Raw genomic sequence first — 21,916 nt, 5'->3', positions numbered from 1 at the left:
GTCCGTGGCCCCAAGTAGCGGACCAGATCCTCGAGGCGACGTCGTCGGCACAAACGTATTTTGGCTCCACATACGAAGTATATGAGTGCAAATTGGGGGCCGACCGGCTTGGATTCCGGAGTAGTCTGTTCGACATGGTCGATTTGACTCCGAGAGGAGATCAACTGTCCCCGAACATGGTTTGTCGCTCGACTTCAGGAGAGCATTTGACACACAGAGTGCCAAAGCAAAGTGAGTTCTCATATCATGGTACAGAGCGCTCAGGGGGAAGATCGTCTGTAGGTTGTGAAGCAACGGGTTAGGCGAACATAAGGCCACATCCATAGACTCTGCACGAGCCCTACACCTTGCACGAGCCCTACACCTCTGCCTACCTGTCTAAAGATGGACCCCAAATAGCTGACCTACGCGCGTACCTTACGTTGACTGGTGGACGGTGCCGTTCAAATACCCGGAGTGCATATATGGAGTAGACTTGTGGCCCCCAAAGCTCGGATCTGTTCTCGTTTTGAGGATGATTACCGTTGTTCCCACGGGTACTAGTAAATATTGTTATTAGTTTTTATCCGAAAGTCGGGGTGCGCTGTTGGTTGTCAACAGCGTCTGGCCAACTTATTCCTTTCCGAATCACTTCACACTAGACCTTTCATAGGATACTTCCAGTCCCTTGAACATTCCAAGGCAGCATGGGGCCGAGATGGGCCCTCTGCCGTTTGCCGTCCTGCACTCTGTCCTCTTGCACGTCAGACATCAGGGACAAGGTCGCCTAGACGATCTGCTGGCCTGCGCCTTGGTATGTGGATAGGGCCTGACACGATGCGGCCATGCCCTGCGGTATTGTCTCACTCGACCTTCCTTGACTGAAAGAGTTCACGCGCACCTTCGCTGCGGAAAGATGGGGTCGCTACATACATGTCCAGTCTCTCACACTCCGCATCCAAGGCGATACGGGGTCACATCTTGATCCTTCTAACGGCAAGGCGCCACATCCGGACCTCCGCGCGGGCGTCCAGAGGTTGGCTCCCATGCTCAAGGCCATGGAGAATCTAGCCTGCGTCTCCGTCGTGGCTGCACCGACTGGTATCTGCTTTGTCTCGCGCCAAGACCTGAACACCATCGTCGAGTCTCTTCCGCCAGCTTGCATCCACCTTGAGATAGATACCCGAGAAACAGACGTGTGCACGCTTGACGGGGAGAAGCGCGGAACAGATCACATTTGTCCATTCGTCATACGGTTGCTTCCCCAGCTCGTGCAGCTACGTCTGCGCACCAGGACTATGTGCCCTGCCCTTTTCCACACAGGAGTGGACGACGAGGATCCCCTGAGGGTGCAGCCGGGGAACCTATCGGGACACAGCTTTTTACGAATGCCCAAGATCCGCTCATTGCTGGGGGATTGTGGCAGGGCATACGTTGGAAACCACCGCCGGTGTGGCGCTGATATGGTCGCCGCCTAACAGGCGGATCCCAGCATGTCGGCCTGGAGCTGCATCACACAGACGATGGAAAGGATGGTAGCAGTCGCTAGGTCCATGCATCACGACGTCTTGGGCACAACCAGGGGCCGGACAGCAGTAGCCCTTGGTCTTGGCTGCTCGACCCGAGCAAGGTCAAGACTAGATGTTGGCTATTTGCCACATCGACCACGACGATCACAATGACACGCTCTGGGCGTCCGTAGTGCGTGCTGACATGCTCAATGAGCAGTCGTAGGCGATCCCTATCCGACAAATCTGGCCCGCCGACGTGCCCGGCAGCTGGCTCATGAGGCTGCCAGACGGACGAGAGGTCATGGGACGAGTGCTCACCTCCTAACGCTGGAGGCGGGCGAAGAAGAAGCTTGACTTGACCTCTGGGTCGGGGCAAGGCTCCCAAGAACGGTTCTAGCAGCGCACGAGGATGCTGGTCAAGGGCAAATAGTGCCTCGGCTTGCGGGCCTGGCTGAACTTTGCGGAGGTCTTGGTGGCGTACGCTCCCAATCCATCGCTCAAGACTCAAGAGGAGTGGCAGATTGGGAATCCAAGAAAGAGTGCTGTACACTGGAAAAGAGAGGACAAATGTGGGCAGCGGGTTGTCGGCGCCGAGAAGAGGGTCGGTCTAGATAGCTATACTTCTCTTCGCCTGATCCAAGAATTGGCGGGCGAGGTTATTTAAAAAAGCAGCATTCTAAACAGACCCAAGACGAGAGCATCATCGATCTCTTTGACGAGCTATTCATGCAAGTCAAGTCGGACAGAATTCTCCGATGAATTGAGTTTTGGGGCTCGAGGTGTGGGTGCCGGCAGAGATTTGGTGCACCGTCCAATGTGACCCCCTTACAGGCCTCGGTCTGTTTGGATGACTGCATGTAGAGTGTAGCGACGTTAGCCGAATAAATAACGTTGGCGATGCGCGTACTTATTCGTGCAATCTATTACGTAGGTCAGGGTCCGCAGCCGGGAGGCTTAATCAAGGCTCAGGGCGTTGTTGATCTGCAAGACCAGACGTTGTCAACGAGACGATGCAACATCTAGCCGCTGTCTTGGATATGTACTTTGTTCCAACCATCTTAGACAGGCCGCCAACGGCTTGAAGTACCACTCCAGGCCCCAAGACACGTACACGCTCCCCATAATCAGGAATTTATGCTGCGAAGTAGTCCTCCACTCGCTTGTGGCGATACAGAACGCAATCGTCGTGAAGCACCCTAATATGGAGGCAATTCCAGCGGCCGTGTGGTTGAACGGAAGGTTAGGGTGGCAGCTGCATTGGTGAATGACACCTATGAGCGCATAGAAGTTGGGAATCTGCATGAAAGAGATGGTCAAGAACCCGTTGAAATCCATATGTGTACCCGACGAAGGTGTTCTTATATAAGCAAAGACCCCGACGATTAGCCAGCTGCTCAAGGAAACGATGAGACTGCCGAGCAAGGCGCCTGGGTTGAATGCCATTGTCCCTCCGCAATGGTTGCCGCAAACTGGGGACTGGGAGGTCTTTTTCGTGCTTGGAGTGTACATTGAGGGAACTTTTACCGAGTTGTTCTTGTTTATGGTGGCTGGAAAAGCGAGGAGTGGAGTGTGTGAGAGGGAGGAACGTGAAGACAATCTTTGGTGTTGGTTCAAGTATTGGGGGCCATATATTGATACTTTTGTCTCAATCACGATTGATATTATCAAAAGTGACCGTTGGTGCACTGGCAGCGCCAAGCGTATGCAGATCGGCGGCGAATGTTGAGTTCATCCATTTTCATTGGCTGTCACTTTCCTGGGAGTTCTTTATTAACCTTTGATGCAGGCGAGGCAGCCTGGGTTCATGTTCTCGGGGAAGACATGATTGGATAAAGTACTTGGGATGCTTTGAGAGTCTGGACTACGTTATTGAGCGCGTATCTGCAGTACAGTAGGATTCTGATCAGTAAGCGGCATAGACGTCTCCTCGGCGTGAAGGTTTGCTCATTCCATACATATTTCACTCCCTCATCGTCCTGGCTCGGCTTTTGTATAGATCGTATAAATAGCCGTTACGCCTAGTATTTTCTTATGTAATAGATCAAGGCACTTGAACATCCTTTATAACGCGTGACAATCATTCTTTAGCTATGCCCTTGGCTCGATCCACAGCCCGGCTGCTACCCGCATGATCTCCTTCTCGGTCTTGTCCTTCATATTGAATGCTGCCCAGTTCATGGCTACCAACCTGAGCTGGTTCACTCACTTTGACCGAAAATACATTTATAGGATCGAATGTTGAAGTCGTAGGCTGCTTGAAGTATAAAGAGACACATACCGCTGCCAGAGAAGCGAAAATCATGAAAGCGCCCGAAACGGTGAATGCTACGACACTCCAAGGCTTGGGTGCCACGTACGATGATACTCGGGCCGCAGACCCTGGGAAGTAGTTCTCATCGGCAAGTCCTGCCTGGGTAGTGCGCGAAAATACTGGCTCGCTTGTCAGGACGGCCCCGCGGTAGACGGGGTTGAAGAGGAAAAGGGCGGTGGCGAAGAGGTTTCGCAGTGTTTCAACGGCAAGTGAGCTTTCCATCGCGCCAACATTGTAATTGCTGTAGATGACGGACCATAATGAATTGGTCAGGTCGGACCTTGCTTGGCCAATCTCGCAGTATCGTGAGGTAGTGGAAGAGTTGTCGGGGTTGAAAGGGCAGAGGAGATTGTCGAAGGCATCGAGAAAGTTCGTTGACTCGATTTTCTGGCGATGCGCCTCACCTTTGTCCAAGACGTCGAGGATAGCGCTGCTTCGTCGATCTGCCGCTATGCTTGTGTTGAGGCGGTGAATATCGAGTGTTGACGAGAAAGCTACGAAAGAATCCCACCCTGGCCAGTCTGGGTTCAGTGTGCAGTCTCCTGTGTCGTCTAATTGCCCTGGATCGCAAGCACGAATACCTTGTATTGTCAGGAATCACAAAAAACAGCCTTTCTTTTTCAGGAACGCACCTGTGAGGATTGAGCCGCCTTTGTTGCTCTCCTTGGCGCAAATCTGTACAGCGTTGCTGGCGGAGCCATAGACTCGACACTCCTTATCCGCCCAGAAAATGGATTTTTCGAAAGTCGTGTTCCATCCCTCCAACTGATAGACCGGCATAAGCCGCGTTACATAGGCCGTGAGATTGGGGTCAGACAGCCAACGGTAAGGCCATGGGGCAATCCACTTCAGTCCTCCGACAAGGAGAAACGATTCGCATGTCTCCCGGCCCCGGCATTCGGCTGTGATCGGACTTGTGCGAACAGACATGGTGATATCCTGAAGGACATTGAAAACGTAGCTGTTGCTGACAAAGTCTCCAGGCAGCTGGAAAGCTTCGCTGGAGTTGAAGATGCCGAGGCCACCGCTCACAGTAGACCAGCCCGCTGGCCGGTATGCCGTTTGGGTGTCCACTGCGGACATGATGATGAGCCCGGGGAACTGCATCAGGAGCCAGATAATAATCCTGCCGGTTGTCTAGTCAGTAATGCCCTGTTAGCTCGTCACTCATTTTAAGAACTTGCCTCCAAAAGGCCCAGAACTGAGGCCAGCGAGCCAGCAATTGTCGTTTCGATAGGGTAACAAGACGTAAAGATGACCGAGAGGATTGTTTAGGAGCATAGACCAGGGCCTTCAACCACGCGTTGAGTCCAGAATTCACAACCAGAAATGTGAGAAGGTTGCCGCCGCTGCGTTGCAATAACCATCCCCAGTACAGCTTCTCCCAGCCCACGTCCGAAAGCATCTCAAGAGCCCAGTCAATAAACTTGGAAACGAAGGACAAGAGAAGGATACCCGAAGTGATCGAGAGGTTGGCGAGTGGCCAATCCAAGGATGCGCTTTTCCAGGTAACCAATGTTATGAAGATAAACAGTCCCAGAGCACAAATAGCAGTCGAGAGCACACTATACGTCAAGAAGCCTTTGCCTGTAGAAGTATTTGATGGCGTCTGGAGTGGAATTGCCACAGAGCTGCCGTTGGGGGGTAGTCTGTGTGCGGCGAGATTTATTGGCTGTTGGACGCCAGGACTACCCGTCCGGAACGAAGCCGGGGGAGGTGAAGCCTGGGGAGATGAAGCCTGGGGAGATGAAGCCGGGGGAGGTGAAGCTGGCGGAGGTGTAGCCGGTGGGCGAAGATCTGATGGGAGAGAAATCCTTGGAGAGCGACATGTAATGATCGATGCAGACTGACTACTGGGTGCAGGATCGGTAGTGGAAAGACCTGGGGTGAGCGGTAGTGAGATATATTCGCCTGAGGGGTTTGAATCTTCACCACTGGTCGCCGTAATCAATTTGGCGGCTTGGTTGGGGAGTGAAACAAGAATATCATTGCCAGCATCTGTGTCTTGGACAGAATGCTGCGATGTGTGTTCGTTCATCATGTAGCAATTGGTTGAGGCGACAATGTCCTCTTCGCAGCGGCGATCATCAGCTTAAGGCACACGTAGGATTTACGAGATCGATCATTGCGACATGGTGGAGCGGCTAGCAGACCCTATCAGCCGTCTGCCTATCGCTTCCGACATCAGGGCTGTCAGTCCGTCCATCTTGTTCGTTCGCAATCAACAGTCAGAAGATCAGGGGTTTTGAGGCCTTCAATCAGGCAATGAATTCAAACCTATCAAACGGCGTGGAAGGGTGGAACGCCCCACCTTGAACCTACCGTCCTTATGGCCTTTGCACCAATCAGTACGTTAGAAATTACCCCGACACCGGACACGGCCCAGGGGCCCACTTCTTCCAACGCCGGCGTGCCTCACCTCACCACAAGCTTCATGATCAAACACACCACCTTTTTCAACCACATAGAACTATTGATCTTCCGCAACAGCCTCAAAAGCAATAGTGCTGTTGCCGGGTCCTTTGGGTCACCGACATTATGATCAATTTAAGATATCGATGTACGTATTCAGCAGTTCAATCATTACCCCTTTCCCTGCTACTTACAGAGGCAAGCCTGTCAAATATGATCTACGTTTATTAGATGTACGGATAGTATCAGACCAAACAGACAAATCCGGTGCGAAATTCGTGTCGATCAGCCTGCAGCCCTGCCGACGTTGTGGCTGTTCAGCTTGCGCCACCCTTCTTTCGACAATCGAGGCCTAGAACTGCCGGTAGCAAGGGGGTCACCAAGCCTCATTCAGGTGGTGATTGCAAAGCGCCAATCGCGGGAAAGCCCTAGTCACCTCACTCAAATGGATGTTTTGGTTTTCAAATTCTATTACCCGTAGTACAGGTACTGGGAGCGCAGGGCAGGCCGCCATTGCCGAAGACCTGTATAAGGCTGGAACCCAGCTGCCATGTACGACTCGGGCAATACAGTACTCTCAATTTCAATTAGCAATATTTCATGCTTTCATTCCGGTCTACCTGCTGCCTCTATATCCCGAGATTCGTCACTGGTCCGATTCATACCAGCAAAATGAAATATACTACCATGCACCTTATGCCCCAAACTTGGCTGTATCTTCTTGCAACTGCTTCCACCATCTCGGCTACTCCCTCGGCCTTTAAGCTAGGGGAACAAGCCTTGGAAGATCGCAGCTCTCTCTGCCCCGTGGTCTGCGATGACACCTGGTGTTGTCTTACGGGTCAAATTTGCCAGGCTGCCAGCGAAGGTGATATACCTTACGTATGCGACGATCCGCTCCTCGCCGCCACCGAGTCGGCTTTTGCGCTTGGCCCTCTCAGCATCCAGGTCGAGTCAGTCTTGTCGGACAACAGCGCCTTTATCTCCAGCCTTGCGGCTACGCTATCGCTGACCTTGACCTTCACCACGTCTCTGCCGGATGATATATCATCAACAGAACCAACCACAATACCAGAGCCCAGTGGAGGACCAATGCCTCCTTCATTGTCTATTTCCAATTCCTTGGAGACGGCCAGGACTACGCAGCCTTCAGCCTCTCTGGAGGCTGCGACTTCTTCGTCCTCCGAGGAAGTAGCTACAACTACCAGTGAGGACGCTGCGCCTGCCGTCACGGGTCAATCTTGGTGGTCCTGCAAGCTCCCAATTGGGATCGCGCTTGCAATGGCGCTTTGAATGGGAGAATTGACGTTTGATATTTACGAAACATCACGAATGTACGTTGGAGTGCTGGATCTCCGACGAGAGGTGCTGGGAGAGAAGCATCCTGATACTTTGCAAGCTATGCAGCTTTAGAAGGAAAAGACGTCTGCTGTACTTAAGGTACAGTATTGTATTGTATCTACTTACTATACTATAATCATCGATTTGGAGCTGCCAGGTAAACCTTCCTAGGACATGCCCTACACTAGACACAACTTGTCTCCGTCGGCAGGGTGTAACATACGCCCAACGGGTTGTCGTTCCCTCCGCGAGGCGCCCGCGACGCCATGGACATACAAAGAGCGCACAAATCCCGTCAGCTCATGAGGTTGCTGTGGCAAGATCGCCCCAGGAGATGGGAACGGGCTTCAATGAACATACGCAAATAGTGAAAAGGGCGGTAGTGCACCGCGGCAACTGCCACCGGGTCATTCTCTTCCTGCTTGGTCACTGAACGTGCTCGCAACGATTTATATAGCCTTCTAATTTACGAAAGAACTCACGCGAGTTTGTTCTTCATATAGACAAAAAGTAGCATTTTCCAGGTGACCCATTGCTCTGGGGCAATGTTTGTGCTGCCACTAAGAAACGATACAAGGTAGCGATGCTTGATCGGCAATTGTGGCCCTAGAAGCGCCATGCCCTCTGCGACAATGGCATGATCTCACGTTTAAGTACAAAAGGGGGAGCCTTGCCCCCCTTGGACTTCGTCCTCCTTTATTTACATTATTAGTAATGCTTGAAAGGGCAGTATAGGTTAGGCTAATTGTGAGAAGCGAGGCCAGCCCCTCCAGGGGACGCCGGAAGCAAATGGGGTGTAGGGTACGCTCGAGCAGCCTCGTGGCCGAAACACATTCCCTGCTGCTTTTCTCGTCCCTCCAACCCAATAGTAAAGATATATAGAAGAGGAACAACTTCTTAAGTAACCCCTAGAGCGATAGAGTAGCCTCGAATGCAATGAAGTTGTGATCTGCAGCAAGACAACCGCGTTTCCACGCACTGGCCCGCAAGACAATAACATGGCCAGATCTTTTGTCGTCTCTTGGGGTCATTCTCGGTCACATTGAAACATCAAGAACCCGACGGTTGAAAGCCAAGGTAGGAATCTTATTCGGCTTCTTTCTGGCTTACTCAACGCCCTGCCTTTGCCGCCGAATTCCAAATACCAGACTTGCCGGGCGATAAGATTCCATTAGGGTCCATGTGGTCCTTCAGGCTCGTCAAGAATTTGCCCAGAGCTCCATCATTGAACGTGTGAGCTCCAAGAATTTGATCCATGGCGCCAACATGCACGCGGTATGAGATATAGCCCAGGGCCGTGGTTGCGTCCACTATTTTGGGGTACAGCTGGCTGACACGCTCTCTCTCTGAACGGACGAAGCAGATGAGGGCCATGGGGATTGAGTAACGAGCATGGATGTGAAAGTCGGCTTCGCAGTTGAAGCCAGCCTCTATGCACATTGCCTGTAGATAACAAATAATTTAGCCTTCCTTCTCTGTTTGGGTAAAGATTGGAGGGCGGGGACCATGGTGGCTGGAGACTTACCCTGACCTTCGTGAACCACTCGTAGATAAGTTTGCCGGATGGTGGCAGAACAGGCGCAAAGTCGGTGTGGCCCGTACCTTCTCCGCGGATCATATCCAGCATTTGAATGCCAAGAATAGACGGTACGCCAGTGGGACTCGGTATCGCGTCTGTTTCCACCGTTGCGTCGAGCACCTCGCCTGGTGAGGCAACGTGGTCCCACACCTGAAGCTTCGCGCCAGGTAAGTCCTGGGAGATGACACGCTTGACGGTTTCGAGCTGGGCCTTGACGATCTCAGGCGAGCCGTACAGAGCGAATTGGCAGTACCACCAGTGCCATCCTGTTTTCTGGATAATTTCCTCGTAGAGAGAGAGGGGATATGCTTTATCAGCTCCCCAGTGCGGGCGCATCAGTTGCAAAACGTCCATGTCTCGGTTAATGGCGACTTGTCGCTGAATGTCCCAAACGTGCGGAACGTTTCCAACGACACCCCGGCGTCGGAGATTTGCCATTGTGTCCACCATTCGAACGAAATCTGCGTCCCGTGGCACGGATAGTACACAGCGGCTATAGGCTTCCGGTGCAGGGTACATGTGCATCCCCAACTTGGTGATGACACCTACGCATTCCGGATCAGCAACTGAGGAGCCAAAAGGTCGATCTTCAGAGTTCTTCACATACCCAAGTTAGACTGCTTGAACATGTTCTCGAGACCGGGACCGAAACCACTGCCAGAGAATCATTTTCAGTATTTGTCCTTTGCAGGGAGCATGCGGCAAGGGGAAACCATACTCCTTGTAAAGCGCAAACATCTGATCAGAAACAGCGCCCATGCCAGGGCGAAGCAACTCGCCGCTCGGTAGCACCACCTCGAGACCAGTTTGCGCGTCGGCGTGGACGCCAAGGGGAGTGAAGCCGAAGCCTCGCTCCGAAGCATTCCCGACGACCGAGCCCCAACCGATCGCAGGCACGGACATCCATAGCTTGAGCTTGCGACGCTTGATCTCCTCGTAGAGATCAAAGAAGGAGACGCCTGGCTCGACGATTGCGTAGCCAAACTCCTCGTTGATTTCGACAATCTTGTTCATCCGATGGAGATCAAGAACAACGTTGCCTTCTGCGACGGGCGTAGTGCCTCCATAGCTGCCGTGTTCATGAAAGGTCAGCCCAAGCGTGGCGATTTGATGACTTGATGCGAATCGCACAAGGAGAGAGTGCACTCTTACCCCAAGTTCTTTCCTCGAGACACGGTCCACAGAGGTACGAGATGCTTGTTGGCGAGTCGAATGACCTGTTGCAGCTCCTCCACAGAACTAGGCCGGACTGCGCCGATGGGCTTCTGGGGAAATAGATCCCATACGTCTCCGTACAATACTTCACCCATTGGACCTGGCAACGAACCGGTGAGGCGGTCTCGAGACACATTGTCTGCGCCAATGGCATCGGCCGCCTCATCGAAGAATGCAGAGGCCATTGTGGTGTCAATAGTTATATACGCTTGAGTGAATGATTCGTCACTGCGTGTCGAACGATGCTAAAGCTCAATATGTTGATCACGAGGAGGCATTGGAACCTAAGTAGTCAGTTCCAGGATCGCCACACCAGCGCATGGCCTCCCGATGCTGACGCAAGTTGGCTCGACCCGTGGCTTCGGCAAGCAGCTCGGCATTGCAACCTCCCTGGATGTTGTAACTTGTAATTATAAGTTAAGAACCCTAGTGGTTCCTTTCGTACTGCACTACATGTACGTACACGTTGACTTCAATAACAGGGCTGCATGGATCTCTAGGTGCCCCACCTCCTCCGCCCCGGTCCGTCGGGTTGTCGGTAGTCCCCGAAGGCCTAGCGAAAAGAGACCCCTAAATTCCCCCGGAGTCGGAGTCCGGACCCCCACAATCGGCATTCCGCGGAAACGGACTTCAACACACTGTGCAGCCAGCCGAGACACTCTAAGTTAACCACTTCCGGTGAATACATGTACTGAACGACGACAATATCGTCTTCACAGACAGAAGGATTGTTGTAATGTAGAGGGAATGTAGGCGTTAGAATCGAACTTATACATTGTATCTATCATACGTTGCCAAACACGCGATTACCACACAGACTAGAGAAAATATCCTCCGAGATAGCCAGCGTGCAGTCCTCGACTCCCCACTGACATGGAGCCTCAAACCGGCACAAAGACGTCTCACGCCTCAAAGCGGACATTTTGAACGGACATGCTCGACCACGGCCCAGCGCTCTTACCCCGAACTTACTTATTCATCAACTCAGCAGCTTCGGCAACAGTGCCAGCCTCGGATCCTCCATGGAACACTGTAAGCCAAAGTTTGACGACCGGAACGGCGACGAATGAAGCCATCGACAGGGCCAGCTTGGTGAGCCTGTTGGACGTATTGAAAGGCTTTGTCGCGGAACGAAAAAAAGTCAGTACATTCACGCAACGGGATATATAGGCAGGCAAAGTCATGGGTAGGTAGGTAGGTAGGCCTTGCGTACCTCGAGGTTTCGTCCGCTCTTTTGCACCCATTCAAACGCCCGAGGAATCATGTCCTGCTCGTACTCCTGGCACTGCTTCTTGATTTCGATAATTGAGAGCGGATCGGGTCCGGCGGCCGCCTCTTTGAGTTTGAGGATGCGAGGCAGCACTTCAGCTGTATCACGCATCGCGGTGTTTCCACCCATGCCCCTGCGTGCACATGGTCAGTCCGTCTGCGATGACTTGGCATAGCGAGCCAGAAAGTCTTACCGATTGGGCAGCATGGGGTGGATGGAGTCGCCCATGAGCCATACGCGTGGGTGACCCTTCTTTATGTCTTCTTTGGTGGCGCTCTTCTCTCGCCAGTTCAGCGGCACGTCCAAACCACAGCGAGCCTCGTATCCGTGAATGCTCTGATTCTGACAGAGTTCAAGAGCTTTGTGACTGTGCACGTTGTAAGTCATTTACCCGAGTAAAGTGGCATCAATCAACGCGCACAAGATCGGCGACCATCCTTCGAAACCAGAAGAGATCAGGTCATATTTCTCTTTGTCGTCAAGCGATCGGATCGCCCTTCCCTTGAGCTTCTCCATTGGCACCGCCACTCCCAACATGCAGGAAGCTTTCTCTTCGTCGTACAGAGCCTCACTGGCAGCGTTATTTCCGTCTTGGCCAGAGACATCGTCGTGAAATTTCTTTGGCAGATAGACTAATTCACGGGGCATGTTGTGTTAGCGGGCAGCCCTTGTGGAGCGACGAGGGCCACAGAAAGTGACATTTGACTCACCACACCAGTAGAGGGTGTTGCCATCAGCCGACATCAGAATCGGCGACCCGAGCAGTTCCTTGGGCAGGCTTCGATAGGCTGAGAATGGCATTTCATTCTTGGTCAAAAAGCAGGCATGCGTCTTCAAGGTGACGATATTGTTCAAGCCAAGCTGCTTGTTGGCCTATCAATCTCATTAGCACTCTCCATCAGTCCAGTCCGCATTGGAGACAGCAACTCAAACATACCAGAGACTGATTTCCATCCGCAGCTATCAGGAGATCACAGTCGACCGTGGTTCCATCCTTGAAGGATACTCGGACTTGCTCCTCCGCCTTGCCTGGATTCATGATCTCAAAGCCTGTAAACTGTTTGCCATAGTGCAGCCGACCAGTCCCCTTGATCTGGTCACACAGAAAGTCTCGCAAGAGCACACGGTTGATGGGCGCGGACCGAGAGTAGTTGGGGAACGAGCTGAGGTCAAGCAGTTGCTTGAAGTTCTTGTCGACAATGACAGGGGCTTCTGATGCGTCTGATGCGGCTCCGAACAAACGGACAATCTGTTGGATCTTTTCCGGGGTCAGGCAGGCACGCATACCAACCAATGCGTTCTCTCCAAGGCGGATTTGGTAGCCATCGCGGTTTGTGTTTCCTCGAGCCGGTCGTAAATTTCAAAGTCTACGTCGTGTCGCGCCAGTCCGTTCCCAAGCAGGGCCCCCGAAAGACCACACCCGACGATGATAACCTTGAGCTTGCCCATGGCGGCGCTGTGTGTGAATTAATTGATAGGAAGACAAAGGGTAGTAGCAATTGGAGGATGATGTCGTACTTGCTGCGGCAGTGATGGAGAGTTTACTGCAGAGACATCAAATGACGGGGACGACCATCTCAAATTGGCTGATCGGTTGAAAACAACAAGTCTCACGAGCTTTGGCGTCCTCGGTGAACGGGGTACAATGATATCCGTGCCAGGGTTCTCAGCTTTCGCGACATGGCGCGCACGCACCCAGCTTTGAGGCTTTCCGGGGAAGTGTATGGCAGCGTGCGGAGACATAGAGTAGCTGCCGAGAGTAATTGCCGAAACGCGCGCAGGCTGGACTCTGGAGTCCGGAGCCCGGACCTCTGCTGAATACGAAAACCGGGCAAGAATACAAGACCCATGGCTTGCTGATGTGCAATGATGAATCCCGACTCTGCTTGGAAACTGTCCAGCTCAGTAAATAATCCTCACCATTCAATCGATCCATCAGACAAACTGGCCTTGTTTTCATAACATTTTGCCTTACAATGACGACCCTAGAATGGTTCGGTGAGTTATACCAGATGGAGGCCATGTTTGACCCAGCCAGCTGCTCTCGATCTCTCTCTAACAAGGTAATCAAGGTGCCGCGACATACAGGCTGCGCACCAATGGCCTAACAATCTTCCTGGATGCCTGGCTCGACAAGCCAGCGGGAATGCCGCAATTCCTGCGTACTGATGAGGTCGAAGAAGCGGATTATATCTTCATCTCTCACGCACATTTCGATCAGTAATTAACCCCCCTCCCGCACACATCTCTTGTGCAGTGCTCATCATCTCCTGTGTTTAGCTTGCCAGGTGCCGATAGAATTGCTTTGCGTACGGGCGCTGTTGTCATAGCCAACGGAGAAGCCATCAACTGCCTTCGAAGCGCTGGTGTCCCAGAGGAACAACTGATGCCAGTGCAGGGCGGAGAACGAATTCCTCTTTTCACCAAAGAAATTAGGGACAAGGCGCGCAAGGGGGAGGTTGAATGCTCGCCCACAATGCCAGGGCAACCAGCCATGCCCGCAGTGTCCTTGTCCGCCCTGCACGTCCACGCGTGGCCCGCGTTGCACTGCTTGATGCCGGGTATCTCTCATGATGCCATGCCAGATGTTCTCGACACCGGGACGGAATTCACAGGTGATGCTGGTCTTTACGGTTGCACCCTGGATATCACATTTGGAATGAAGTTTGGCCTACTCCGAATCGCTGATCTTGTGCCAAAGGAACATCAGGATGATGGGATCAAGTCGATGGGTGCATACTTCAACGACAAGAAGAACAACATTTTCTCGCACTTTGACGGCGGACAAATGGCTTTCAACTTCCTTATTGGCCAAGATCAAACACTCCTTTGGAGCGCTCATCTTGGTGCCTTTGAAGGCATTTGGCGGGACTTGGAGCCGAAGCCCAATGTTGCGATATTAGGAATCGCAGGCCGGGGGAACTACAACGGTCGGCCCTTTAACGGATCGGCTGCCCAGTTTGCGACAATGCAAGCAAAGTGGCTTGGAGAGCCCCAGACTATCATCTGGACCTTGCAAGATCAAGCGTATGTCCTGCGGAGATTGTCTGCCGAAAATCAGACCTGGCTAATACTTTCTCAGGCTCCTAAAGCCCTACTCTATCGACACTGCTGCCGCTACGACCATGGTGGAGAAGGAGACGGCTTCGAGGGTTATGGAGCTTGAACACGCCACTGTTACTCAGATCTTTAAGCAGAAGGTGAAGATGCTCGAGTTTATCCCCGTTTGTTAGCACAGCTCACGAGCAGCTTTTTCCACGGCGTGCTTTACTCACCGCTGGGCGTTCCGGTCATGATCGTCGTTCCCTTGCGAAGTGTGGTTCCTCGGCTCAGATGACTGATGATCTGTGCGACAGTCCAGATCATATCACTGGTGGACGTTTCTTGCCTCGTTGCCCCGTTGACTCTGGTGCTGTACGTCAAGGCCTGAGGGTCGGAGACGGCCTTTGTCGTGGCGATCGCAGGACCCATGGGCGCGAATCCGTCAAACGACTTGGCGTAGCAGAACTGGCCACCGCTGACGTCGGGGAGCTGGAAATTCCGCGCGCTGACATCGTTGCCCATGGTGTAGCCAAGGACGTAGTGCAAGGCGTTGGCCACCGAGACGTTCTTTGCATCCCGCCCAATCACCACCACGAGCTCGCCCTCATAGTCCATCATGGATGCTGCGTCTGGGTGTACATGTATATCATCGTAAGGACCTCGATATGGTTAGCAAAGGCCTTGGAGTACCCCTGAGGGCTAAATAGGGTTTGATCAAATGGCGTACCAGCGAGCGCGGTGGGCGGTTTCGTGAAAACGACCGGATAGGGCGCAATAGTCAAGTTCGCCTCTTCGGCATGCTTCTTGTAGTTGAGGCCGATGCAGAGCACGATTGGGGTGGACTCGAGAGGACAAAGAACGACGCCCACCTTTGCCTTTTCTCCCGAGCGTTTCAGTCCTTGGAACGGATCCCCCTGCAAGACTTCGACTGTTGCACCGATGAGGTCGCCAGCGAGAGACTCCTTTGTAGGTTCTCCATAACGAATCGTCCCATTGTCGTCCTCAAAGCGAATGAACGTGGATGCTTCCATTGGGCTAGCTAATCTTATTGCACTGTAGTGAATAAATTGAGTATACTTGATGCACATATTGTTAGCCTGAAAGTATTCTAGATGTTATAAGTCTGTGTAGGGAACCGCGACCCCGGGGATCCATTCTAACCCCGGAACAACGGTACACACAAAGAGACATTGGAAGAGTATCGACAACCGGGGAGTCAAGATTCCGCCTGTTGATACGAAAATTCATCGCAAGATTGAATCAAATAATTCAGTAGTAAACAAAATCCTAAACAAGTGCATGACGGCCCTGCGTGCATACACTACAGCACCCCCTTCACCAACAGCTCTTCAACTTGGTCGACTGTGGCAGCTCGACCGAGAATGTGCTGATCGGGCCGGACAACAATGAAGCCTGTTCCGTCTTCAAGACCCATAATGGTAGACCAGTCGCCCTTCTCGTCCATGAAATCACGACCCAATTGCTGGAAAACAAGGGGAATTCCGTTGGGACCTTTTGTCGACGTCGGCAAGACTTTGTGGCCTGCCGCCGCGAGCACTGTGAACTTGGAAAATTTGACCAAGTCAAGGGTCGAGATGGTGTTGCCTCGACAAGTGACCCAGGCGTGTGGAAGCCGCACACCGGGGACGCACTGCTGTTTGAAGAAGGCGCTGTTGGCAGGAATCTCTTCATCCCCTTGCGGCTCATACCCGAGATCGTCCAGGCCGTAGACGTACCCAATGTGAAGATTCAGATGGTCGCTGAAAGACCACTGGGCGCTGATGGTGTCTTGAAGGAACTTTCGCTTCTCGTGGTCCTTGTGGTTCTCGAGGGGATTGTCCCCCATGACGGAACTGACCTTGGAGCATACTTCCGTAATGCGGAACTGGTTGTGGTCGCTGATCTTGCAGCTGGCTTCGGCCACCGGCCTCCTCTCCAGCGTATAACTGTCCAGAAGCGTGTCGGGCTGCCGAGACCATCTCTTCTCCACGGCCGCAATCTTCCACACGAGGTTGTGCGCGTCGGCAAAGCCCGTGTTGACGCCAAGACCGCCAGCGTTGGGGAACGTGTGCGCGGCATCTCCGAGGACGAAAGCATTGGGAACCGTCTTGGATCGATAAAAGTCCGAGATACTCAGCCCTGCCTCCCAGAAACAGGTGTTGACGATTTCGTAGTCTGTCTTCTCACCAACAGCCTAGGATGTTGTCAGCTATGTACATGTACACACGTGTAGGGGGCTGAGCATTACCTTATCAATAGCCTCACGGCAGAACTCTTCGGTGAACTTGTCAGTAGGATCGTCATGCGATATACCAAACATAAAGACCCAAGACGACTTGCGGTCGTAGGTAATGAACACCCTCAAGTTCTGGCCTTGAATGATGACATGGAGCATCCCGCTTCGGTACTTGGTCCAGTCGGTCTTGATCGTGATTGAGACATAGCGAATTGTGGAAGGATAGGCGCTTTGCGGAATTCTCAAGGGGATACCGAGTGCCGTGCGGGCGCGTGAGTGGGCGCCGTCGCAAGCGAAAAGATACTTGCTCGCAATGTACGTGCTGGTTCCGTTCTCCACGTTGAGCACCTCGGACAGGACATCATGATGCGGCTTTTGCGTGAAGGATTGCCATTGCCAGCCATCAAAGATGGTGACAAGACCAGTGGCCTCGGCATAATCTCGAAGAAACGTTTCGAGCGCCGGCTGAGGGATGTTGGCCAGGGGCTCCGGCGTAAACGCCTTGACGTCCTCGTCTTGACGCTCGTACCTAAACTTGCCGTACTCCACCCCTGCCAGAGATGATTCGAAGCGCAGGACATCAGAATCATCAGCAGTTGCCCCGAGGCTCCTCAGCGTCGGGACTGGGATGCCGATTTGTCGAAAGATCTCCAATGATCGAGAGTTGATGGCGTGCGCTTTCGGCTGTTGCAGCCGACGGACCTTTTTGCGCTCGAGGACTACGCATCTGTATCCAAAGTGAGACAGCGCAATCGCAGTGTACAGGCCGACTGGGCCAGCGCCTACGATGATGGCGAAGATGGTGGCTGGGGGGTTGTTCAGTACGGTCATGTTGTCTGCGCTGAGTCGCGGTAGGATTTAGCCGTTCGTTGCTTGACAAATCAGTGGGGGCACAAGTAAATTAGGAATCCTTTTCTGCTTGCATACTGGCCGGTAATAACATGAGGTATGAGTTCCGTATGTTTCCCCGGGACCCAGTGCGTTGCCTACATGTACTCATGCCTGAGTCTGGGGTAGAGTCTCTGTGTCCGCGGGGAAGCCAGCAAAGTGCCTCGGAGTGTATAGGGAGCATGGCTTGAATCTCTTCCCCGATCATGCTTCCAATGTCGGTGCGTTCCTCTAGGCAAGGGAATGGCTTTCGAAAACACCCCCCGCCAACCACGTCCAAGGCGTACCACTAATTGCAGCTACAGCTAGTCTGGCTTTGTAAACAACCCTCCTCCACCTTTACCCCAGCAGTATAGAAAATAACCGATCCGGGGGGTTGGCCAGACACGTGGGGTAGGGGTTTCACTTAGGGGGGGTGGACGCTTTGAGCAATACGTAGATATCTAGCATCCGGGGATGTGAGAGCCATCCCGCCTTCTTCCATGGCTCTGTTCCCGTTCTCGTCCGAGGCTCATCAGTTTGAATCTAGACCGGTCTCACTGCTATTACCATCGAATCCGATCCTTACAAGGCGTATTTAATTTATGCCTGCCCCTTGTCAAGACTAGAGCCTGCAGACACCAACCAGATCAAGGACAAGAGTCACAAGACGCAGCATGGCTTCGGAGACATCATCTACCGCCAGCGGGTTTCGGCGTTTCCTCCCTACTCCGGGTAAGCCACCCTACTGTGAATCATGTTGAGACATGGAAAGTTGGCAGCTGACGCCCGGCACGGCTACATAGACAATTACCCACTTGCCGGTGTCGATACCAGCGACGTATACGAATTCTCCAAGGCGGCTGTGGCGGATCTTCATGTTGTACGGACGGCCATCGGAGACGCACCTCGAGATGATCATACCGGCACCGGACCGGCTCAAGCAGATTGCCTACATGGTCGATACGCCCGAGGACGTGCCCGAGCAGTGGCGGACGAGCAGCAAGGGCTATGTGCGGACTGTCAGGCAAGACCGCATCAAGGAGGCCCTCCCCGGCTTCAGACTCCTCCCGCTCGCCGACCCGTCGACTGGGTCCGCCCACGCCGCCGTGCTGTACGCCGAGGTGGCGCCCAACGGGGGCGGACCGGGCACCCATGTGCACGAGTTTGACCAGTACTACTTTGTCCTCGAGGGCGAGCTGACGATTGAGGTGGTCCTCCAGAAGCACATTATCACTCCGAACACGCTGGTCGTGCTCCCAGCCGGCGTCCCCCACCGGCAGTACAATAAAGGCAAGGCCGTCGAGAAGCACATCACCATCGACACGCCACCGCCCGAGCCGGGTCGCTACTGGGACTATGGTGTGGTGCTGGCCCCCAACGGCGTCAACCACGTTGGGAAGCTCAACGCGGCCGCGGATGTGGAGGATGACGCTTTGTTGTCTGTGTGAGAGGGGGGAAGAAAGAGCACCATTCTTGTCCTGGTCATTTTCGATTCACTAGTATATAAATGAGCAATACTTGAGCATCTCGGTACTTAACTTGGCTCCTTGTCACTTTCCTAGAGTCCTCGAAGAAAGCCATGGTTTGACAGACAGACAGGGAGTGAGTGAGTGAGTGAGTGAGTGAGTGACAGACAAACACGGACGAGGACACTCACCATTGGCGCATTGCGCGGCGAGCGTCGTGTTCTGGATAGGCGACACGGGCGGCTCGTCGCTTGCCACGGAGCATGAGATCTCGTCGCAAATGGGACCACAATCCACGATACAGCGCATCGACTCGGCGTGGGCGGTGTGGCGCTGTGCTTGACGTGCCTCGTGCGCGCAAAAGGCGACAATGGCCGCCGTGGAGGGGAACCCAAAGAACTGGCTGTTCCCTGACGCCTTGCGGTTGAATATCCCAGACGAGATGGAGGCTCGGGTGCTCGCCGCGGGCGGGCATGCCAACGTCTCGGCGCCATCGATCTTGCCGTCGCCTCCTGAGCGCGAGCGCGACATGGAGCTGGCGCTGGCGCTGGCGCTCATCAGTGGACAGCTTCCTACATGTACTGTCGGGTGTGCCCTTGGAGTTCGTCCTACGCCTCGTGCCACCGAGCTTGTTGGTGGGCATCGAGACACACTCGGCGCCGTAGAGCTGACAATTCATGCATGGCCGTATATCTGCGGTGCACTTGAGCTGCAGCGAGAGACGATTGATTAGCATTTGATGGCAGAGGGGTGCTGGTGGGAGTGAGGGTTTCACTTGCGGCCGGACGGTAGATGTCGGCGCGCAACACAACGCCATCGCGCATCCGAACCTCTACATCGCTTTCCAGGATGGTGTCGGCCTGGAAGGCGGCGCGCTCCGGGTCGGACTTGTGCCCGCGCTTCAGCAACGTCTTGCCAGGATTCAATCCATCGTAATGAGCCAGGGGGTGGTCGAGAGGCGTCGCGGGCATGAGCAACACCTCGACATTGCCAACCTTGAAGACCATGTTTGCTAGTGTGTGTGTGTGTGTGTGTGTGCCTTTTGTTATCCTATCAGGTAGAGATCCGATCGATTCAAGTCAGGTTTGCTGCTATATGAACAGCCCAGTGTGTAATGCAGTGTAGTGCAGTGAAGCCTTGAAGAGCGCGGTGATCTAGACTCCTTGTATATACTCTTCACTTGAAGCTCGGCGGCGGGGAATTGCCAAGATCCGGGATTCCGAGGGCTGCAAATGTCCGTGTCCGGGGCTGCCAGAATCCGGGGATCGGCCAATGCGGGGATTTAAGGATAAGCTAGATAGTTAAAACTTCCGGGGAAGAATCATGTGCTTCACTTTCGTACCCATTGAAACGCTTGAACAGGATGTCACATCATTTCCCCTCTTCTATACAATATCAAAGAGGAGACTTCTTTGGCTACATTCCAGAGCCGAGAGAAGACAAGGAGCGGGCGGGTCCTCGCGCGTCTCCGGACGTGACTATTGTAGGGTAGCTAATTACCATGTCTTCACTAATACTTATAATAACGCTAATGAATAAATTCAAAGGGTGCAGATAGAATATCTTTGCTAGATATACTATGTAGTTCATAGATATATAATACAACTTCATTAATTCAAGCCTGAGGTCGTCTTTTTCGCCTCCCAGATCCCCACCCAATGTCGAAAGTCAGCAATACCCTATCCGTTACATGTTCCTGCTCTTGGGGGAGGTATCGCGGGACGGCGATGGAGCTACATGTCGAACACGAGTCGGAAGACTCGTCAGCTCCGAGCTTTTCGTGCGTCGGAAATCTCGCGGGCTCGGCAGAGAATCTCCTCGCACGACTGCCATCCTGCGTCTGCCGTCCCACCGAGCGCCGTGTCGGGGTCGGTGGACGACTTTACGCGTCTGCGACAGCTCCTGTACTCGAGGTGACGCTCAACGCGTCCAGCGACTGGAACCTCTCGGACGACTGGAACCTGTCGGGCGACTGGAACGAATCGTAATACCTCGTCCTTGGGGGCCGGGGCCGGAGAAAACGGTCCCACCTGTCAGACCACCTCTGCTTCCATGTCTGTTTTGCTCTGTCAGGTTTCTTCCCATGGATTCTCTCAACGATAGCGGCAGGCTCCCGAGGCGGTGGCGACTGCGGTCTGGAAGCGGGTGCAACGACGTCCAACTTGGCCAGGACGAGCCTGGCATATGCAGCGGCCATGGCCGCCGCGTACGGCTGAAAGTCCTTGTTCTTGTGCTTGTCCGCGTAGTCGCAGATGCCTCGGATGACGCCGGCATTGAACTGGCCGACAATGCCGGCTGCCTCCATCTCCAAGGCAAGGACACCGTGGACGTCCCTCAAATTGTCCCTGTAGGCAGCGTCGCGCACGAGCTTACTCGCCGAACCAATAGGCCCATAGTAGACGCGCGAACGTTGCCTATCAGGTCGTGGGGCTAGTTCTAACTGTATTGTCTCGCCACGGTGTTCGACATGGTATCGGTCCTTGTCGCTGCCGGGGTAGACGAACGTGCCCTTGTTGTGTCGAAGATTCTCGACCTTTCGAAAATTACGACGCACCTGTTTCAATGTATCTTGGTCCTTGAGGCGCAGGAGACGAACGTGCCCTTGTTGTGTCGAAGATTCTCGACCTTTCGAAAATTACGACGCACCTGTTTCAATGTATCTTGGTCCTTGAGGCGCAGGAGAC

The 21,916-nt window shown here is 53.5% G+C and overlaps 12 protein-coding genes across 12 annotated transcripts in view; 4 read left to right on the top strand and 8 right to left on the bottom strand.

Moving 5' to 3' along the window:
* Window positions 1-697: 697 nt before the first annotated feature.
* On the top strand, window positions 698-1,873 carry F5Z01DRAFT_734532 (uncharacterized protein; the record flags this gene model as incomplete). The annotated part of the gene is made up of 2 exons (XM_046266757.1): window positions 698-793; window positions 921-1,873. 2 exons carry the CDS (start codon window positions 698-700, stop codon window positions 1,455-1,457), a joined length of 633 nt encoding a protein of 210 aa, XP_046120448.1. The 3' UTR covers window positions 1,458-1,873.
* Window positions 1,874-2,434: 561 nt separating this feature from the next.
* F5Z01DRAFT_648579 (uncharacterized protein) lies at window positions 2,435-3,082 on the bottom strand. Its single transcript, XM_046263040.1, has one exon. It carries the CDS (start codon window positions 2,997-2,999, stop codon window positions 2,490-2,492), a length of 510 nt encoding a protein of 169 aa, XP_046120447.1. The 5' UTR covers window positions 3,000-3,082; the 3' UTR covers window positions 2,435-2,489.
* Window positions 3,083-3,567: 485 nt separating this feature from the next.
* Window positions 3,568-5,839, bottom strand: F5Z01DRAFT_617828 (uncharacterized protein; the record flags this gene model as incomplete). Its single annotated transcript, XM_046261002.1, has 3 exons — window positions 3,568-4,382; window positions 4,434-4,560; window positions 4,982-5,839. 3 exons carry the CDS (start codon window positions 5,837-5,839, stop codon window positions 3,568-3,570), a joined length of 1,800 nt encoding a protein of 599 aa, XP_046120446.1.
* Window positions 5,840-6,885: 1,046 nt separating this feature from the next.
* Window positions 6,886-7,506, top strand: F5Z01DRAFT_634104 (uncharacterized protein; the record flags this gene model as incomplete). The annotated part of the gene is made up of 1 exon (XM_046262021.1): window positions 6,886-7,506. The coding sequence occupies one exon, from the start codon at window positions 6,886-6,888 to the stop codon at window positions 7,504-7,506; it is 621 nt and encodes a 206-aa protein (XP_046120445.1).
* A 1,158-nt stretch (window positions 7,507-8,664) lies between these two features.
* F5Z01DRAFT_697207 (vanillyl-alcohol oxidase) lies at window positions 8,665-10,533 on the bottom strand (the record flags this gene model as incomplete). The annotated part of the gene is made up of 5 exons (XM_046266306.1): window positions 8,665-8,997; window positions 9,080-9,678; window positions 9,741-9,787; window positions 9,852-10,202; window positions 10,286-10,533. The coding sequence occupies 5 exons, from the start codon at window positions 10,531-10,533 to the stop codon at window positions 8,665-8,667; spliced, it is 1,578 nt and encodes a 525-aa protein (XP_046120444.1).
* An 866-nt stretch (window positions 10,534-11,399) lies between these two features.
* Window positions 11,400-13,067, bottom strand: F5Z01DRAFT_697201 (uncharacterized protein; the record flags this gene model as incomplete). Its single annotated transcript, XM_046266305.1, has 6 exons — window positions 11,400-11,751; window positions 11,812-11,985; window positions 12,040-12,250; window positions 12,329-12,491; window positions 12,556-12,876; window positions 12,906-13,067. The coding sequence occupies 6 exons, from the start codon at window positions 13,065-13,067 to the stop codon at window positions 11,529-11,531; spliced, it is 1,254 nt and encodes a 417-aa protein (XP_046120443.1). The 3' UTR covers window positions 11,400-11,528.
* A 527-nt stretch (window positions 13,068-13,594) lies between these two features.
* F5Z01DRAFT_697194 (uncharacterized protein) lies at window positions 13,595-14,851 on the top strand (the record flags this gene model as incomplete). Its single annotated transcript, XM_046266304.1, has 4 exons — window positions 13,595-13,616; window positions 13,691-13,838; window positions 13,899-14,645; window positions 14,701-14,851. The coding sequence occupies 4 exons, from the start codon at window positions 13,595-13,597 to the stop codon at window positions 14,849-14,851; spliced, it is 1,068 nt and encodes a 355-aa protein (XP_046120442.1).
* A 34-nt stretch (window positions 14,852-14,885) lies between these two features.
* F5Z01DRAFT_697192 (fumarylacetoacetate hydrolase family protein) lies at window positions 14,886-15,691 on the bottom strand (the record flags this gene model as incomplete). The annotated part of the gene is made up of 2 exons (XM_046266303.1): window positions 14,886-15,319; window positions 15,388-15,691. 2 exons carry the CDS (start codon window positions 15,689-15,691, stop codon window positions 14,886-14,888), a joined length of 738 nt encoding a protein of 245 aa, XP_046120441.1.
* Window positions 15,692-15,981: 290 nt separating this feature from the next.
* On the bottom strand, window positions 15,982-17,727 carry F5Z01DRAFT_697191 (FAD binding domain-containing protein; the record flags this gene model as incomplete). Its single annotated transcript, XM_046266302.1, has 2 exons — window positions 15,982-16,854; window positions 16,909-17,727. The coding sequence occupies 2 exons, from the start codon at window positions 17,725-17,727 to the stop codon at window positions 15,982-15,984; spliced, it is 1,692 nt and encodes a 563-aa protein (XP_046120440.1).
* A 914-nt stretch (window positions 17,728-18,641) lies between these two features.
* Window positions 18,642-19,214, top strand: F5Z01DRAFT_697190 (RmlC-like cupin domain-containing protein; the record flags this gene model as incomplete). The annotated part of the gene is made up of 1 exon (XM_046266301.1): window positions 18,642-19,214. One exon carries the CDS (start codon window positions 18,642-18,644, stop codon window positions 19,212-19,214), a length of 573 nt encoding a protein of 190 aa, XP_046120439.1.
* A 626-nt stretch (window positions 19,215-19,840) lies between these two features.
* On the bottom strand, window positions 19,841-20,239 carry F5Z01DRAFT_634097 (uncharacterized protein; the record flags this gene model as incomplete). The annotated part of the gene is made up of 1 exon (XM_046262020.1): window positions 19,841-20,239. One exon carries the CDS (start codon window positions 20,237-20,239, stop codon window positions 19,841-19,843), a length of 399 nt encoding a protein of 132 aa, XP_046120438.1.
* Window positions 20,240-21,114: 875 nt separating this feature from the next.
* F5Z01DRAFT_634096 (nucleoside phosphorylase domain-containing protein) overlaps window positions 21,115-21,916 on the bottom strand; it is a gene marked incomplete at both ends in the record, with an annotated part of 1,455 nt that continues 653 nt past the window's right edge. Inside the window, one exon of the mRNA XM_046262019.1 lies at window positions 21,115-21,857. Coding sequence (XP_046120437.1) covers window positions 21,115-21,857 — 743 coding nt within the window. The remainder of the gene's footprint in view (window positions 21,858-21,916) is intronic.

Source organism: Emericellopsis atlantica, assembly GCF_019669845.1.
Source record: "Emericellopsis atlantica unplaced genomic scaffold F5Z01scaffold_6, whole genome shotgun sequence".
Classification (NCBI taxonomy): Eukaryota; Fungi; Ascomycota; class Sordariomycetes; order Hypocreales; family Bionectriaceae; genus Emericellopsis; species Emericellopsis atlantica.
The sequence above is the reverse complement of the archived record's forward strand: the minus strand, read 5'-3'. Positions and strand labels throughout refer to the sequence as shown.

Coding starts and splice junctions, on each gene's coding strand:
- F5Z01DRAFT_648579 (XM_046263040.1), bottom strand. CDS start 2,999: ATGTACACTCCAAGCACGAAAAAGACCTCCCAGTCCCCAGTTTGCGGC.